Genomic DNA, 16,760 nt, shown 5'->3' with positions numbered 1-16,760 from the left:
TCATAGATACCCCAGGTTTTCATTATGGACATGTCTGACTAAAGTACAGGATATAGAGCACAAGTTTTGTGTGCACAGTGGGGCTCTTGAAAATTTCAGTCATTTTTTGAACAGTCAAGGCCCAAATCAAGAAAAATGAATGACTAATCAACTAATTCTGGATATGACACAAGCAGAACTACAGCCTACTAAAGCCCTTGGGTTTAATAACAGAGGAATTAATGGATTGTGCTATCCTGCATGACCTAGTATATTGCATCTGATTTTCCTGATTCCTCTTTTTTCCAGCTGATGCTACTGAATTCTGTCAGGTAATGCGAGTATGAACCAACACTCCTTGTTCTGTACTTAAGCCATGTGCTAATGCTTTGCTTCAGTTGTGAGCAGAGCAACTCATCATACCAGTTGGGGGCAGTTCTCAATAAAGAGGTTTTCAGTTCAACCCAAAGCTGCTCTGAATGAAAACATCACGCTCGCTTGACTATCCTGCAAACCGCAGGGTAGGCTCTTGAAAGTACTGTGTGGGATCTGTGAGACAGTCAATATTTATACAGAGATACCATATAATGTCATGTCTTCTGTATACTTGGGATACACAATGTAAATCAAAGTGCAGGCTGTCTCAAAGCACTCCTTACATTCCAGAATCCAAACCGTGATCTGGCTATGATCAAAAATACTGTATGGCTGCCTTGTGAGTCACTGTCTCGACAACGAACATAATATCCAACACTTCACATAAAAAATGCAAAGTGAAACTTTTGCAGAAAGTAATTATACAAATAAAGCTGCTGAAGCTTACTGTTATAATTGGGTTTACCACAGATGTTGTGAACTATATTTATACTATCTCCTGGGTCTATTGACAACTCCTTTCAAATTTGAAAAGCTCAACCTGGAGGCATTTGTAAGGTTATTATATGGTTTTTTTAACAAAATCATTGATCACTAAATAGATAAATCATAGATATTGAAATGTCTTACACTACTACTTTTAATGTTAAAGTACAAATTATATTATCATTAAATGCAAACAGACATAATCCTGGACTAAAATGTAGTATTGACAGCTATGGCTACTAATTATGGTTTGTGATTTATGTACAGTATATATAAAATTATGGTGCTGTGTCATACTACAAAACATACTGTAACATTACCAATTTAATTACAAACCTGAGACCAATATAATCTCCATATTATTACTGTATATCTTAATATGCAGACCAATGCATGTTGCTACACAAATGTAATTTGCAGCTGCTTCTGTTTCAGTGGTGACTGGGTCTTGTATGAAGGTAGTACAGGAAGGGAACAAGCACAGTGTCATTGTCACCTCATTCTTTTCCAGGCTGCACTCCTCCATCATCTTGTCACCCTGCTCCTGGAAAGTGATGATGATAAGAGCCACGAAGATGTTGACGAAGAAGAATGGGAAAACCACAAAATAGACCACATAGAATATGGACATTTCCATGCGGTTTCCTCGACTGGGCCCGCGGTCCTCCTCTGTGACATCCACCGAGTGCTGCAGAACCCTGCAGATGTAGAGGTGAAGTCAGGCTGATCATTTTTACACAGAGTCCTTTGTATCCAAGCTCAGGGCCTGCTTGGATCAACCACTTCATCGCTTGTAGTCAAAGGTAGAACAGGTGACATTTTATGGTAAGACAATGTATTTAAATGTATGAACCCTATCACGCGAATATGTCAAAATTTACAGTATTTTCATTGTCAGTATTAATACAACTAAGCAAAAGCCATGTATGACTTGGAGACTGTATAACAACAACAAGAGGTCAAACAACAGGGGGAAAGCCAATTAGAAGAGCCAATCTGAAAACGAGAACCCAAGAAAACTAGGAGAGCATGCAAACTCCCCCATACAGATACTGATGCTTCATAGGACCCTGGCAACGTTAGCCCACTAACTGCTGCTCTGAGGTCATAAGCATTTTATATTCTTTCCTACATATTCTGTAGGCTTTACTACTGCTTAGTATAATATACTGTATGCTTTGCAGATGCACACCTTGAACGGCTTTCAGCAGTGTGGCACTCTACTAGTCTGTGAATTTCACTTTTGGTTCATGACAAATGGCAAATCACAATAATTTCCTCATGTGCATGCAATAAAATGTCAGTGTATTGCACCAGTAACAAAAGGATATTGTCATTTTCTTCTTAATTTACTGGATGTGAATGTGCAGTTATAATTTGCATCTTTTTACTAGAGAAACAATGTGAGACAATTTAATGAGGGTTTATATTTGGGTTTTATGTAAAAAATAATACAATTAAGACACTGATGAATTTAGATATATGAGTCCATTAACAATGTTCCCTGAGATCCCAGATGTTAATCAAATAAAACCAAAAGCTACAGAGAATGACAACCACACGTGAAAAAAATCTAGGGTCTCCAGTTCTACATACTGTAGTACAGTACATAGGGGAAGAACCAATCAAATATCCTGTTTACAAGAAAAGACCACTTACAGAGCAGTCTGTAGAAACCCATAGAAAAAAAGATGCACTCAAAGTTCACCAAATCTTTTCTGAAATCATTTTTCAGAGGAGCTGAAAGTTTCTCTGGCTGCTGGCACTGCAAACTTGTTTCTATCCATATTTTTTATCATTGTAGATTACAAATCCAGAGGGCGGGGGGGCGATGTTAAATGAATAAAGCTGAACAAGTGATAAAAGCACACCCACACTGAGGTCGTAATCCAAAATATTAGAAGTTTCTCATGGCAAATCCATTCATGGGACACTTTTGGAGTCGGCACAGAAGAGAAAAACAAAAGTTCTCCATGTACAGAAGGTAAAGTACAAAGTATCCAAGTCCCAATTTGAAGTTAAGCAAAGAATTATCAAGATAGTAAGATAATTTTTTTAAGATTTAATGGTTAAGATAATTCATTCTGAGTAAGATTTAGTGATTAATAAATATAGAAGGAGGATGACTTTTATCGGGTTATGCTCTAAAAAAACTGCTTTGATTTTAAACAATAATCCTAATATGGATTACATGAAGGGCCTAGTTATTTTAACCTGATAACACCCTTATTCCAAATTGTGAGTATAACTCTTACACTAATGGTATTATTTTAAAATAGTATTTTAATTGATTGAACTCGAAGTCTGTTATGGACAGCGAAAGACACTGCAGTGACCGGAGAGAGCAACTTGATGTGGAAGTAGGAAGAAAAGTTAGAATCACCGCTTGCTGAAGTTTTTTAGAACAGAATAAATGAGGACGTATGCATTGGAAACCCAAAAATGTCAGCTATGCATGTGGGTGGCAGATTTGGGAGGGGAAACACTTGAGGGCAGACACTGCACCATTTGAGCGCCAACGGAGGTAGGGGTAAGGGGAGGGGAGGGGGGGAGGGGACATATTACTGTAGCAGCCAGGGCTGGAACTCAGTCACAGGTGCCAAGCGGGGATGGCGAAGCATGTAACTGGGGGGTGGGGGGGCTCTTATAAGGACAATGAAGAGGCAGATTGAAGAAAGGGAAATGGGCTAGGGCCATGGATCCAACAGGTTAGGATTTTGATAAGAAATGGAGAGAAAAGGGTGGAGGACAGGGAAGTGAGCATGATTAGGAGAAGAGAAATGGGAGGGAAGTGGAAGTGGAAAGTGGTCAGGGTTGATTGGAGTTCCAGGGAGGGTTGACAACATCAGGAGCACTGGAAGAAGAGTAGACAGCATGGCAATACCAAAACCAGATGTTTTCCAGTCAAAATGTGAGGTTGAAGATCTGCTTATTAGACAAGAGGCAAATAAAACAACAACTCTGGTCCAGTTTTAAAAGAGGCCAACACAATAAAGTTAAAGCTTTTGTGATGCAGAACGTGGGATACATCTGTCTTCGATGAGAGTGAAATGCAGAGGTTTGGGAAAGATGTGCACAGAGTTCCGGATTGGCAGGAAGCATTTAAATGTAGGAGAGTGAAATTGTGACATTATAATTTAACTTCCCTTCAAACTTCTGTTACATTATTTTGAAAGGGTCCATATTGCTGTAATATCAAGTATCCAAGTGTTTGCTCAGGTAATATGACATGAATATTATCTTCACGCTGAACTGCCAAATACTACCAGGATACTCACTGAGGCCAACCTTCTCCTGTGGAAACGGTGAAAAGGGTCAACAGAGCCCAGATGATGTTGTCATAGTGAAAGTCATGCCTCTTCCATTCCCTCTTCTTTACTTCCTTCTTGTCCTTTTCATAATCAATATAGAATCCCCTAAATGGTGCAAATAGCATATATGAACTGTAGAATGAATCTGTACATTTGTTACATTTTCATAATTGAAGAGACACTAACTAGTTTACACATTATGTCTGCAAAATATATTACTTGTGTGCTTTTCCTTAAAATACTCAGACTGATTAAAAATATGCTTTCTGATCTGAATGTTGTTACCCAGTGTAAACACACGATGAGTTTCTGCCAAAATAGTGCTATTATTATTTTTATTACATTTACTTAACAAGTGCTTTCAAGAAACTCTAGGAACTGTGCCAAAGCACACATGTATTACACAGAAATAAATATTGTAAAACAAACTCACTCAATAAAACTAAGAATACAACTTAGACATACTATGAATACTTAGAATACAACTAAGGTATGTTTTGAAAAGAGGAGTCTTTAAGTCAATTTTAAAAAACATCAAAAGTCACAGAATCTGTAATGGATTTAGACAATGAGTCCCACAGATGTGGTGCTGCACATACTGTAAGAATAGTTCAGGTGGGTAGCTGCGTCAGCATGCGTAGGCTGCAAAGGAACAAGTAATAGGTTTATTTCATGCTGAAAAGAGAAGAAAGAAAATAACGTTTCGGCTACGGACCCTTCTTCAGGTGTAATCTCAAGTGTCACACCTGTAGAAGGCCCCACAGCCGAAACATTGTGTTTTCTTTCTTCTCTTTTTAGCATGGAATAAACCTATTACTTGTTCCTTTACTGTAAGAATAGTCTATTATATGCTGTGCAGACCCTGGTCTTCATGGTGACATATCCTGAGATAGTGTTACAGTTCCAGCATCCCGTCACCAGAGAGCACCCCAACCTCTAAAGCCTACTTCATCTATGCAGCAGTGGCGCAGATCAAGCAGATGGCAGTAGCCAATCCTTGTTTGCCCAGTGTCCCTACCTCACCATGCCTCCCTTCCCCAAACATATTTAAACCCTGCTCTTCGTTCAAGCTGTGCCCAGCATTGTTTTCAACTCTTTGAGCTCTTGAGCTAGCCTTTGTTGAATTCTTCCTGGACTCCTTGCCTGACTTTTGGATTTTGGCCTGTTTCCTGACCTTGGCTTTTGGATTGTGTTTCTGGCACTTTATACTAAACTTGTCTTCTGGCTTTGGACTTTTGCTCACCTCTTGACACTGGCCCTGGATTTCCCTTATTTGCTGTTTTAGGATTTTTGTGACCTTGAACCACGCATAGGGTCCATTCCTTGTTTTTAGAGCTGTGTACCAGCTTAACAGACAGCCGATCACAGATTTAGAGCTGGAACACCTTAGCATACAATAACTAGGAATGAGAGCAATCAGTGCCCAGAGAACTGGAGAACTGTGACATCTAGTCTAAAGTTCACATGGAGCTGTTGTAATTCATGATGAGAGTCAGTTTGAAGTAGCACCTGAGTAATAGAATTCAGGAAATACTGAATCCTATTTAGTAACTTAGTAGCTATCCAAATAACTAAGGTATTACAGTAGTCTAACCTTGATGAAAGGCATGGGTGACCTTTAATTGTGAATTACAAGGTCTTGTTTTTGCTGTGCCTCAAATCTCTGGAAATTCATCCCAAAAGTTGTCTAAAAACTTTCAGAAAGGATTTTGTTGTAATTTACAATGCCTTTTGTAACTACTTTGTTTTCCTGGCTACGGAATACTTTGTCATTTTATTCTGTGCAATATGCTTTTACAGTATGTATTTATTTTAGAAGTGAACTTTCAGCTCCACGTAGAAGAATATCTTTACCACATCACCTCTTGGGAACCCTAAACATTTCTAAATACAGGAAATATATGCCACTATTACAACTGTATTGCTCTGTCAAAACAAAGCATAGTGAGTCGGGGGTGTACAGACACATACTGGCATTCTTTCTCTGTGTCTTTGGAGCCATCAGTGCAGTAGAAGAACTTGCCCTTGAAAAGCTGCACGGCAATCACAGCAAAGATGAACATGAAGAGCTTGTAGACAATCAGGATGTTAAAGACGTTCTTCAGAGAAGTCACAACGCAGTCAAACACTGCCTGCAAAAACAAAGTGCTTTAACTTGGTTGGGCTTGGGTTAGGCTTATGCCAAGCTTATTAAATGCATGTTTTTGTGCAAAGTCATGTGTGTGAATTAGAAGTAAATTATTAAACATACTGCAGCTCCTTATACATCAGGGATGTTAATCATTTTGACTTACACTCGGGAGTGCGGCAGTACCATCTGCATTCAACTCAAAGGGCAGGAATGTTGAACTAAACATTATGATTTCCAAGGAATATGTTTTTTATATATCTCTAAATTTTACCATAACTTATACATAGAGATTTTATTATTGTTACAATTTAAATACACTCAGCACAATCCTGGTGGTGTGGACTGGGAACATTTTTTGAAAGATTTTTGTTTCACAAAGGAGAAGGTTAAAATGTTAACGTACATGTGTCAAAGTCATCTCTAATCATCACTGTAAAATATATTGATCTTCGTCACAGTTTTGACTTATACAGTAGAAATATGCTGACATGTCTTTTTTACGTATTCTAATATCACTAGTGAAAGACATGCAGAAGTCTCCACGTCACGTTCTGAATCACAGGTTTACTGCGCTTCCAGTTCATTAACTTTTGCTTCCTTCATTGGGTCCTGTTTTTTAAATAATATATATTATATATGTATACAAAGTGCCCATCTGGGCTTCTGTTTTCTAGACTTCTAGAAGATTCTGTTCTGTACTTCAAGAAGAAACCTCTCTAAACTGTTTCCATACATTTGCTACTGTTTTCATATCAGTCTTATCCCAGTCTACTTAAAAACTGATTAAATTCTTTATAGAATACCATACTGAAACCGTAAAATTCTGTACAGTTGGAAAATATATTCAATCCAATATTATGGTCACAGTTCCTTATTGATTCTCTCGCCTCTGTGGGAGATTTTGATAAAAATGACTAAAACACTACAGATTTTGCCCCTAGAACAGTACATACTGTATTCTGATACACTCTGATACACTCTGAAAAGGGCAGTAGTTGCTCGCCATTTGAGTCTCAGCTGCTGGGAAACACTACCAGTCAATCTGTATGAGGAAAGGGGGTTATTCAGAAAAGATAAACCAACCTCTATCAAAGTTACTGGTACCAGATACTTTTTGTAGCCCAACTCTAGAATAGTGACCAATACCTTTAGCTTTGGGAGTCTCTTGATTGTCTTGAGTGGACGCAGGACTCTTAGAACACGCAGGGACTTGATAGTTTTGATATCCCGGCCTTTGTTATTCCTGCCAGTACAGAAACATAGTGAGTCTCATCCTTACTCCAGCTTAGCCAGGCCATATTCAATCTACATAACTGTGGTCTATAATGCCTTTAATTAATGGGGAGGGGGAGAGTTACCTACAGAACACAAAAAAACAGTCAGACAGCAATATGAAGGACAAATAACATACACAAATACTGGGTTTTAATAACATTTCAGAATATTTTGAAAATTTTCTTATTTCACCATGCATTACAATGAATTTTCATCTTCATATATCAGTATTCAGAGCTCATGTACAGAACATTGAATACACCCTTCAATCTACCTGACCTGTTTTACAGAAAACACAAGTGAAGTAAACCAATAGAGAGTCACTTCTGCTCAACAGTGTGTGCTCTTAAGGAATGAGAGAAATGAACATATCTACAGTTTGAAATGTACAGGCCAAGGAGACAAAGAGAAGTGTTTTACCCCATCACATTCCTGGCAGCGACACAATCCACAGGAACAACAAAGAAAACAAAGGGGATAGAAATCCAGAATACAGAGATTTAGAGATTTGACATGTATGTTCACAACAGGGAAAACACACAATAAATCACATTGCTGCTAAAGACTGGCTTTACAGAATTGTATTCCACCTACCACGGTGAGCCACTCTTAAGCAACTTTGTTCTCTTTTGTTTCTTTTTCAGGAACAAGTTTGTTTTAAAGAAGATTGGGACAGAAATCCTCAATTCTGTCAACCCAGACTGGGACTGACTCTAAATGACTCTTAAGTAGTAATGCCCTAAGGTGTGAATTTTGACTTTTCCATTATTACTGATATGCATGTCCTACAATATGCAGAAGTAAAATAAAAGTTATATACAGTAGTTATACATTATAAGAGCCAAAGCTAACAACTGGTCAGGTGGTAATGTTTTTAATGATTTAAAAGAAACAACACTATTCTAAAATTGATTTATTTTCCAATATGTACAGCAAAGCTTTCTGTGAGCTGGTCAAATTAAAAACAAATACACATGCCAGAGAAGTCTTGAAAAAGGAGCTCCAATTCCAATGCTTCTGATTAAAAAAATAACTGACAGTTGATCAATAAACTACAATATTGAGTGTGAGGGAAAACTGTATGAGCTACACGTGTAGTTCAGTTTTCAAATTCTTCAGAAATGTCCTGGATGCTCAGACTAGGGACAACCACCTGGCATCTAAAAATGTGCTGTGATTTCTTGCAGAGGTAATTGAATGGCACATCATCTTATTCAGTGTTCCCTTGTATCTTTGTAAATAACCACCGTATCAATTAAACTTTAATGAGTCAGAGTTGTAAATCATAGACCTGTTTTTTCAAGTTTTTGCCGATTATTTGAGTGTTTATGCTGTGCATAATCATATTAAAGTTGTTAAAGAGAAGAAACAAAAGCTACTGTAGATATATGAATATAATACTTGAGCTTATTATATGTACGTACAGTATAGGGGTCCCTTACTTTACATTCCAATTGTCATGACAAGAAACGAGACAGGATTTTTGAAAGATGAGTTTTCCCCCACACACTCACGTTAAAGCGAAGGCGATCAGAGCTCCCACAACAACGATGAAATCAAGGATGTTCCAGAGATCCCGGAAGTATGACCCATCATGCAGGATCAAGCCTTGATCGATCATCTGCAAAATTCCGCAAAAGATTGAGGCGAGAGGGATTCTCCCAGAAAACAGATCTAATTTGACATGCTTTTGTAATTTAGTACATTATAGATAGTGTAGGCACCTTTCAACTTTTACTTTGTCTCTTGTTCTTTTTATTCCACCCACTCTACATTTTCAAACATGCCATTTATAAATGAATCAGACCTTATGGGTAAGACTAGGGATGAGGACTGACCTTGATTTCCTCTGAAATTTACAATGATGAGATACATGAGATGATTTCCTCCTGATGAGTAACACAGTATAGTTGCAAAGTTGAAAGCATGGATACCCAGACCAGTTATAAAGTCCCACTGATCACCCAGCAATTGTGTTTCTCTATATGCAATTTTAATTTTTGAGACTGATCTCTTATCAGCTTTATTTTATACTGCAGATTCAACTTCCCCAAGTACTGTACTGTAATAGTAGTAGGTTTATTTTGAACATGTTAATATACAATGAAGGAGAGTAGTTAAATAGCCTTATCTACAATAGTGCCAAAGTTATACACATACTGTATATTGTAACATTAGTTGTGATCAGATGGTGAAAGAAATAGGAAAGCCTCACCTTTATAATCATCTCAAATGTGAAGACTCCGGTGAAGACATAGTCAAAGTAACGTAGAACCTACAACAAATGTGAACATAAAAACATAGGCACACACATGGCTGTATTTGAATTAGAACAAAACTAAGACATGCAATGTTTAAAAAAAATGTTTAAAAAAAGTTTTAAGTTTTAGCTTCTTTTAAAGGCAAGTTTAATAAAACTGCAAAACCACACTAATTTTATTAATTCTCTGATATGTAATTGCACTGTGATATTGTGATAATAAATTAAGGAACTGAGTTATTCATAGTATTGTGAAAAAATCAGTATTGGATTTTAATAGGGTTTACAATTACAGCACATTAATATCCCACAATAATTACATGGAATTAATACATTCATATTAAATTATGTAAAGGGATAATGTATAGTAAATCATTCACTATATGGCCAATATATACATATGATATACATACAGCATATAACATACAGTAGCAGAACAATTCTAATTTTTCTACTTAAAATTAATCTCTTTCTAGATTAAGATTTATTATATTTCTACTTGAGTGTATTAGACTGGGCTTCTTTCAGGATGTGAAAACATAAAAACTTCAAACTGTATAGAATAAAGTGCTAATATAGAATATAGAAGACAATACTAATATAGAATATAGAATATTTCATTTTTTTATTACTGCTTTATACTGTACCTCCTTACACCTTCCCTGATGGGCATTCAATTGTTTGTAATGGATAATGAGATGCACTCGTTACTGAAGTATTACTAAAGCTTTTTTAAGCAGTATTACTATTGAATTTTATAATTCACTGCATATGTAATTTTTGTTGTACAGTATATACTGTATGAATATATTATAGGAACAAGTAAAGGTTCATTCCATGCTAAAAAAGAGAAGAAAAGAAACACAAAGTTTTGGCTTTGGAGCATTTGTTAGGTGTCAATATTATATACTACTATATAATGCACATAAAGAACATTCTGTGTGAAAGACTGTAATAAAACAGTGGCAATACCCACCAAATTCTAAGTATTAACTCAATGTTTGAGGTGACATTTATTCGATAATTGCTTTAAAACAATAAAAAATGCATTGATTTTAACATATACGTTTCCGTCATTTTAATAATAAAGTTGAATATACTGTATTTTCCTTATTCCAATTTTCCTGCATTTTAGATTGCATTACTTGTTGGATCCATTGTATGATTGCTTTGTACCAGGTCTTTATAGGTATGGCTGGACCATAAGAGTAATAATACCACACAATATGTGAGACCTCATGTACTGTATGTAACATCCGCAAAGTCATTAAAGTGACAAATAGTTTCAACAGAAAATACAATTCTATGACACAAGCCCTCAGAATGCACAGCTGATCAGTTTAAAAAATCCAGGGCAATTAGAGTAGGCATTCACGCAGTGCTATTTATGCAGAAAAGATAGCTGAAGGTCATGTTCTACACTGAATTTCACCAGGGAAACTAGCACTTCCACTCAGCCACCACTGGATCAATGTATCTATTGCACTTGGTTGTCCGTGTTTAATTACACATTTTCTCTAATGAGGAAAATTCGATTAATAGCAAAGGAGTTGAAGTGCTTATGCATAACTGAAACACATTCTACCCTTCATGAAGCATCAATCTGATAATTCCCTTGTGCTTACAACACTAAAGCCCAGAAAACATAATAAAACTTGGAAAAAACACAGATGACTTTGACAACATGTTTTTCATGTTCTACTTTGTTCATGTAACACAGCAGTAACAATAAATCATCTCTATTCAACAGCTTTCTCTTGTGTTTTACTTAAGAATCCACATGGGCTAAGACTTTTACAGACATTACAAAGAAGGTTACTGTATACTCTACTCAAGTAGTACTAGCCATATCTCCTGTGAAATTTATTAGACAAGCCACTTGTGGCAAATAACAAAACCATGTGAGAAATTGAGCTTCTAACTGTCTTTTTACATTAGGAAAAGATGTAAGGGGTTAATACTGTATATTGGAAGCTTTACATCAAGGTACTTTTCCTGTATCTCATGGTGACTTCTGTTTCTGGACAAGTGTGAGTTTATCTTTGCATTTCATGATCATCATACTGTACATTCACACTAATTAATTTGGTATGGAAAAAGCCACTCTGCGTATTATTAGAAAAAAAACCCACCTCAGGTACAGGCAAGAGGGGACTCAAGAGATCAAAAAGGTAGGCTCATTTGTGATATATTTCTTATATTTCTTCCATTTGCATCTTAGGGTCAAATGTAGATCACATTTTCAACACAAAGGACTGGGTTTGTTTCTAATTAATGTTTTATCATATTCTTTAGGGACATCATCTGCCAAAATAGAATGTTTCTGTGTATAACATAGACAATTATAACATGTATAAGACTGGCCTGGAAATGTCCAGTTTTTTTTTGGCCTGTTGGCATGTTGAACTCTTTGAAGACAGTACAGACTATTTAATTCAGGTTTATTATTTTTTATATGTTCATTTGTTTTGGGCCAGTTCCATCCATGTGTATCAGTCTTATGTTCTTATGTTCTATGCCTGAACACATTCTTGATATTACATCCTGTCCTGGGGATTTATTAGTGCTTAAGGTGATTGATCAAGTCAAAAATGTATCATTCATTGAAAAGCTTTCGCTGACTAAGTATTACGGTACAATTAATTTTTCACTTGCTTGCTTTGTACTTGCATTGAAACTGTATGTTTGAATTGTATGATTCATTCACCATTTTCTAAGTCTAGAAAATCTTTTTACTGAGGGTTAACTTCAAAAGCTTGATTGGAATATAGTAGAACTAGAAGTAAAAAAACCCCTTAAAAACAGGCATAGTGGCAATGATTTGGACTAAGTGTCAAAATTATAACAATTACCTTTCTCAGCTAGGAAAGCATCCTAGCTGGCTCAGCTTTTTAAGATTATTGTTGAGATGGGACTATGATAAGCAGGATGATTTTACACACAAAAGCACCCAACATAAATCAGGCCACCATAAAGTCTCCAGTGATGAAACGCTCACATACTGTAGATGACTCTAAGTCTGCAGCTCAAATAGGCAGGCACTTCTGGACTGCTAGAGTTCGCCTGTAAATCCACTGACAGGACCAGAGAGATCCAGCAATGAGAAACATGACACATGGAGGTGCGGAGTCTTGTGATGAGCTCCCAATTGCAATTTTGCCTAATTTTGCTGATTATTCAGTATAGAAGCTACAAAACACAGGTGAGTGAATTTCCTAAGTTTCTCCAAGTCTCACTTTTGGCTGGTTTTCAAGCCCTAAGATCACGTGCATAGCCCACATCACTGTGATACTAGCCACAGAACTTTTTCTGCTTCCTGTGCCACAGAGTACACGGATGAAAACTGAACAAGTTCTCCCTCCTCGCTGGTCTAGTAAAACCCACCAGAACAAGCATTCTGCCTGGCCAAGCGTTCCCAATTCTGATGAGTATCCATTCAATTTTCATAATTTTACACTAAAATTTTCAGATAAAAGATTACTTCAGGAAAGAAATTAAACATTTACATATTTAAACTTAATTCACGTGTTTGTCAATATTGATGTTTTAGTAATTAGTTTTACTACACTAACCTGAGTAATAGAGTCCGTGGATTTAACCACCCTGTATAATCAGTGCAATACCTGAGTGATAGAAGAGCCTATCCAATCACGGTATAGTAATTCATACTGTATATACATACTCCTGTATTGATTTTTACATGTTAAATAAATGTATTATTTAAGTTATATATTGTATTCTTTAAATCTGTGTGTATATATAGCTGTTTGTTCAGATTGGTTGATTTCTAGTAGCTATGAAATACTGTATTTACTGTCCCAATTTCTAAATAAGATATACCTGTCACGATTGTCATCCCTCCTTTAGAGGGTGCTCCCACGTTGTATTATTTATTGTCACTACGTGCACCTGTCCCCTTCCCCTCTTATTATTTAAGCCTGGACTTTCCGGTGTTCAGGGCTCAGCATTAGAAGACGGACGCCCGGAAGCCTGCCTACCAGCAGGTCCAGGAGTGGCCCGACGGCACAGGTTTCAACACGGCGTCCTGACCATCTGAGTCTGGGGCTCAGAGCGCCTGGTCTCGTTATAGTTTCAACTTCTGTGTTCCAGTTCCTGGTTCCAAGTCCCCGTTCCCTAGTTCCTGTTTTTAACTATTTTTCTAGTGGATGGATCTTCTGGTGACTGGACCGCATCCTGTTTTCCCTTATTGGACTTCCCTTGTTCGGACTCGTTCTCCTGCGCTCCCCCCATGCACCCGATCACTGTCTTCACCGCCCCCCTGTCTGTCATCCCATCCACTCCTCGCCATGTCTTCCCTGATAGCCTTCTCCAGTCACTTTCGGATTATAGCGCCCTGCATAGGGTCTTAAACTACACACTCCACGGTAGTCGGATTCGGCAGCCGTGACAATACCTACACATTTTCACTTCAAAAGCAGAAGAAAGAAGTCCAGTGCACACACCCCAAAACTAACCAAAAATAGAAAATAAGAAAATTCAAATCCTCACTTTGTTCCATTCGGAGTTGGTAGAGACAGGGTCTTCTGCAGCCAGAGCTATGCTGCTTGCTGCGATTACTAACAGGATGCACATCTCAAAATACCGCAGGTTCACAACATAGTGACAGGCTTTTCTTATTCTTTGGAGAAAAGGAAGAAACAAAGGAAAAGGCTGCGTTAGGAGTTGATACTCAGAGGCAGAAGGAAAACAGATCAATTTTACAAAGATGGGCCAACTGTATTCTTTGTTGGTGGTGTTTGTCTGTTTGTGTTGAACTCTGCCGAAGAACAAATTTTCCCCAAGGGATAACAAACCTAAAAAAGTTAAAAATGAATTTAAAATTGAATTAAATGAAAAACTATGGAAATCAGTAGAAAGGGTGTAGCAGTTATCTCCTGTAGATTTCACTTTCTTTATATAGAAATTTTATGGACAGTACTGTATACTGTATAAAAATATTCAAAGATGCTTTCTTGTTATCATCTAATGGTACAGTACATGGTGTAAATGCATCTTGTTTGGTTGTTGGTGGTAATTCAATAGAGGATCTCATCCACTTTGTGCAAGAAGCCAGGGTTTCAGCCTTGACTGCCTGGCTGGTACATGTACAGTATGTGATTCAGCTCTCAACCCCTTGTATAAAGAATTGCATTCTATTCTCAATTTTATAAATGTGCTTCACTCATTTCCAATTTACTTCATTTCTGTTCATCTCCTCTGGTCTCTGCTCAGTGTTGAATCTAATATCTTGATTTTGTATACCTACAAATCAGGTCTACAAATAGTCTATTCAAGACTAAAGGGATTCAATTCCTTTAGCTTCTCATTGCAGGATGTCTTTAAGAGAAGAGAATGCATCATCTCTGGACTTATTTCCTATATATCCTAACATTCTGTTTATCATGTTCTCCACCCTGTCTGGAAGATCAACATAAACACGAAAGACTTTCAATTTAGCTGTTTAGTTTTCATCAATAATGTTCTTGTTTATGGCATTGAGATTCTTGTCTTAACCACACTGCAACTGGAATGAGCTCCTGCCCTTTGTCAGTTGATTAACTGGTGAAAGACAACTGATTGTGCACAACAGAGGAGCATCTGATGACCATGAGCATAAAATGTAAAAATGTAAAAAAAAGAGCAAGAGATTGTGTGTTGGAGCTGGTAAGCAGCTTACTGTAGCTGCCCAGTTATAGCTGTAGCCTTGCTAGAACCAAAAGAAGAGCTAGGCTTTTGCCTTGTTCTGTTGTTTAAATGTTAACGCATCCTGACTCCTATTTACACCTGTGTTGAAGTGACATTTTTTTAATGTGCAAAGATTTAAGCACTCTACCTGAAATGGGGATGTATCACATGGTTAATGCAATTTACATATTCAAAATCCTCAAAGGTGTTAACAAAGCCAAACAAGTGTTTTCAGGATTAGCAGTAAAACACAAAACAGAGAGGAGATGAGTAGAAACTATGTGGAAGTGCCATTAAAACTGGGAATAGGATGAAGTTCTTTACACAAAGGATAGTCAGGAACAAGTTGTAAGATACAGTGATGTTCAGCCCTTTAGAGAATTAAACAATGTGGCTCAGAAAAAAAAGTTTTAGCTTAGTTTAAATAACTAAGGATAGAGTGTGGGAAAAGAGTGAGCAGTAAACACCAACTTTTAATTGACGTGAGAAAAAATGACTGCTGCTCCTTAATTCAGGATTTTGTGTTGTGCCATTTGCTTTACTTCTCTAATTACAGTGGCATGCAAACAGAAATCGTGAAGAGAGAAAAGAAGAGTAAAATGACTGCGACAGGAAAGTCACAGGAGAGTTAGATCTTGTTACCAAGACTATATTTTTGTTTATCTGTTGACGTGATAAGCACAACTACTAAGGAGGGCAGAGAAGCAGAATACTGAGATGCAGCTTTGGGACCAGATGATACAGGCAAGAAAATAAGAGTGTGTGAGCATAGCCTTACGGGTTGGAAGCTTTGAAGATGAACATGCTGTCAGGGTTTGCCGGCTTTGGACCACTACAGCCGTCCTCTTCTTTCTCAGTCTTTGCTGCTTCAACATCTTTACTGTTGGCTGAAATGGTGAACACAGCACAGTTACCATGACAACCCCAGTCCAAGCAGCACTCAGGCTGGAACTTGTTTCCAGCTGGTAGCCCTTGGAAATATCCCTGAGACCTTAAATTCCAAGAAAATGTTTCAGTATCTTCTCTACACCATCCAGGTGTCACACTTAACATAACAGTAATTAATTTCAAAACCATACCAGGTGAAAAAAAACAACTGTTTTCTCCAGAGCTAAATTTGATCACGTTTTACTAAAAGTCTTTTGTGAAAATGTAAACATCCCAATCTACAAATGCAATTCAAATTTCAATTATACATGGAATTTCTTTCAGATTTCACAGGAAATGTGGAGCAAATTTTGCACTGAAGGAAAACATC

The 16,760-nt window shown here is 37.2% G+C and overlaps 1 protein-coding gene across 8 annotated transcripts in view; it reads right to left on the bottom strand.

Annotated features, from left to right (window-relative positions):
- The window catches only part of cacna1ea (calcium voltage-gated channel subunit alpha1 Ea), a 344,022-nt gene that overhangs the window by 37,426 nt on the left and 289,836 nt on the right, over nucleotides 1-16,760 (bottom strand). For all 8 annotated transcript variants that reach the window (XR_015925303.1, XM_088599066.1, XM_088599061.1 and 5 more), the window contains 8 exons: nucleotides 16,281-16,389; nucleotides 14,327-14,456; nucleotides 9,773-9,832; nucleotides 9,072-9,178; nucleotides 7,429-7,525; nucleotides 6,123-6,283; nucleotides 4,119-4,256; nucleotides 1,337-1,538 (listed from right to left, as the gene is read on the bottom strand). Coding sequence is in view for 7 of the 8 variants with exons in the window: in XM_088599066.1 (XP_088455192.1) it covers nucleotides 1,337-1,538; nucleotides 4,119-4,256; nucleotides 6,123-6,283; nucleotides 7,429-7,525; nucleotides 9,072-9,178; nucleotides 9,773-9,832; nucleotides 14,327-14,456; nucleotides 16,281-16,389 (1,004 nt within the window). In the remaining variant the exon portion in view is untranslated. The remainder of the gene's footprint in view (nucleotides 1-1,336; nucleotides 1,539-4,118; nucleotides 4,257-6,122; nucleotides 6,284-7,428; nucleotides 7,526-9,071; nucleotides 9,179-9,772; nucleotides 9,833-14,326; nucleotides 14,457-16,280; nucleotides 16,390-16,760) is intronic.

This window comes from Lepisosteus platostomus, chromosome 11 (genome assembly GCF_059453375.1).
Source record: "Lepisosteus platostomus isolate fLepPlt1 chromosome 11, fLepPlt1.hap1, whole genome shotgun sequence".
Taxonomy (NCBI): Eukaryota; Metazoa; Chordata; class Actinopteri; order Semionotiformes; family Lepisosteidae; genus Lepisosteus; species Lepisosteus platostomus.
This window is presented reverse-complemented; position numbering and strand designations above follow the sequence as displayed.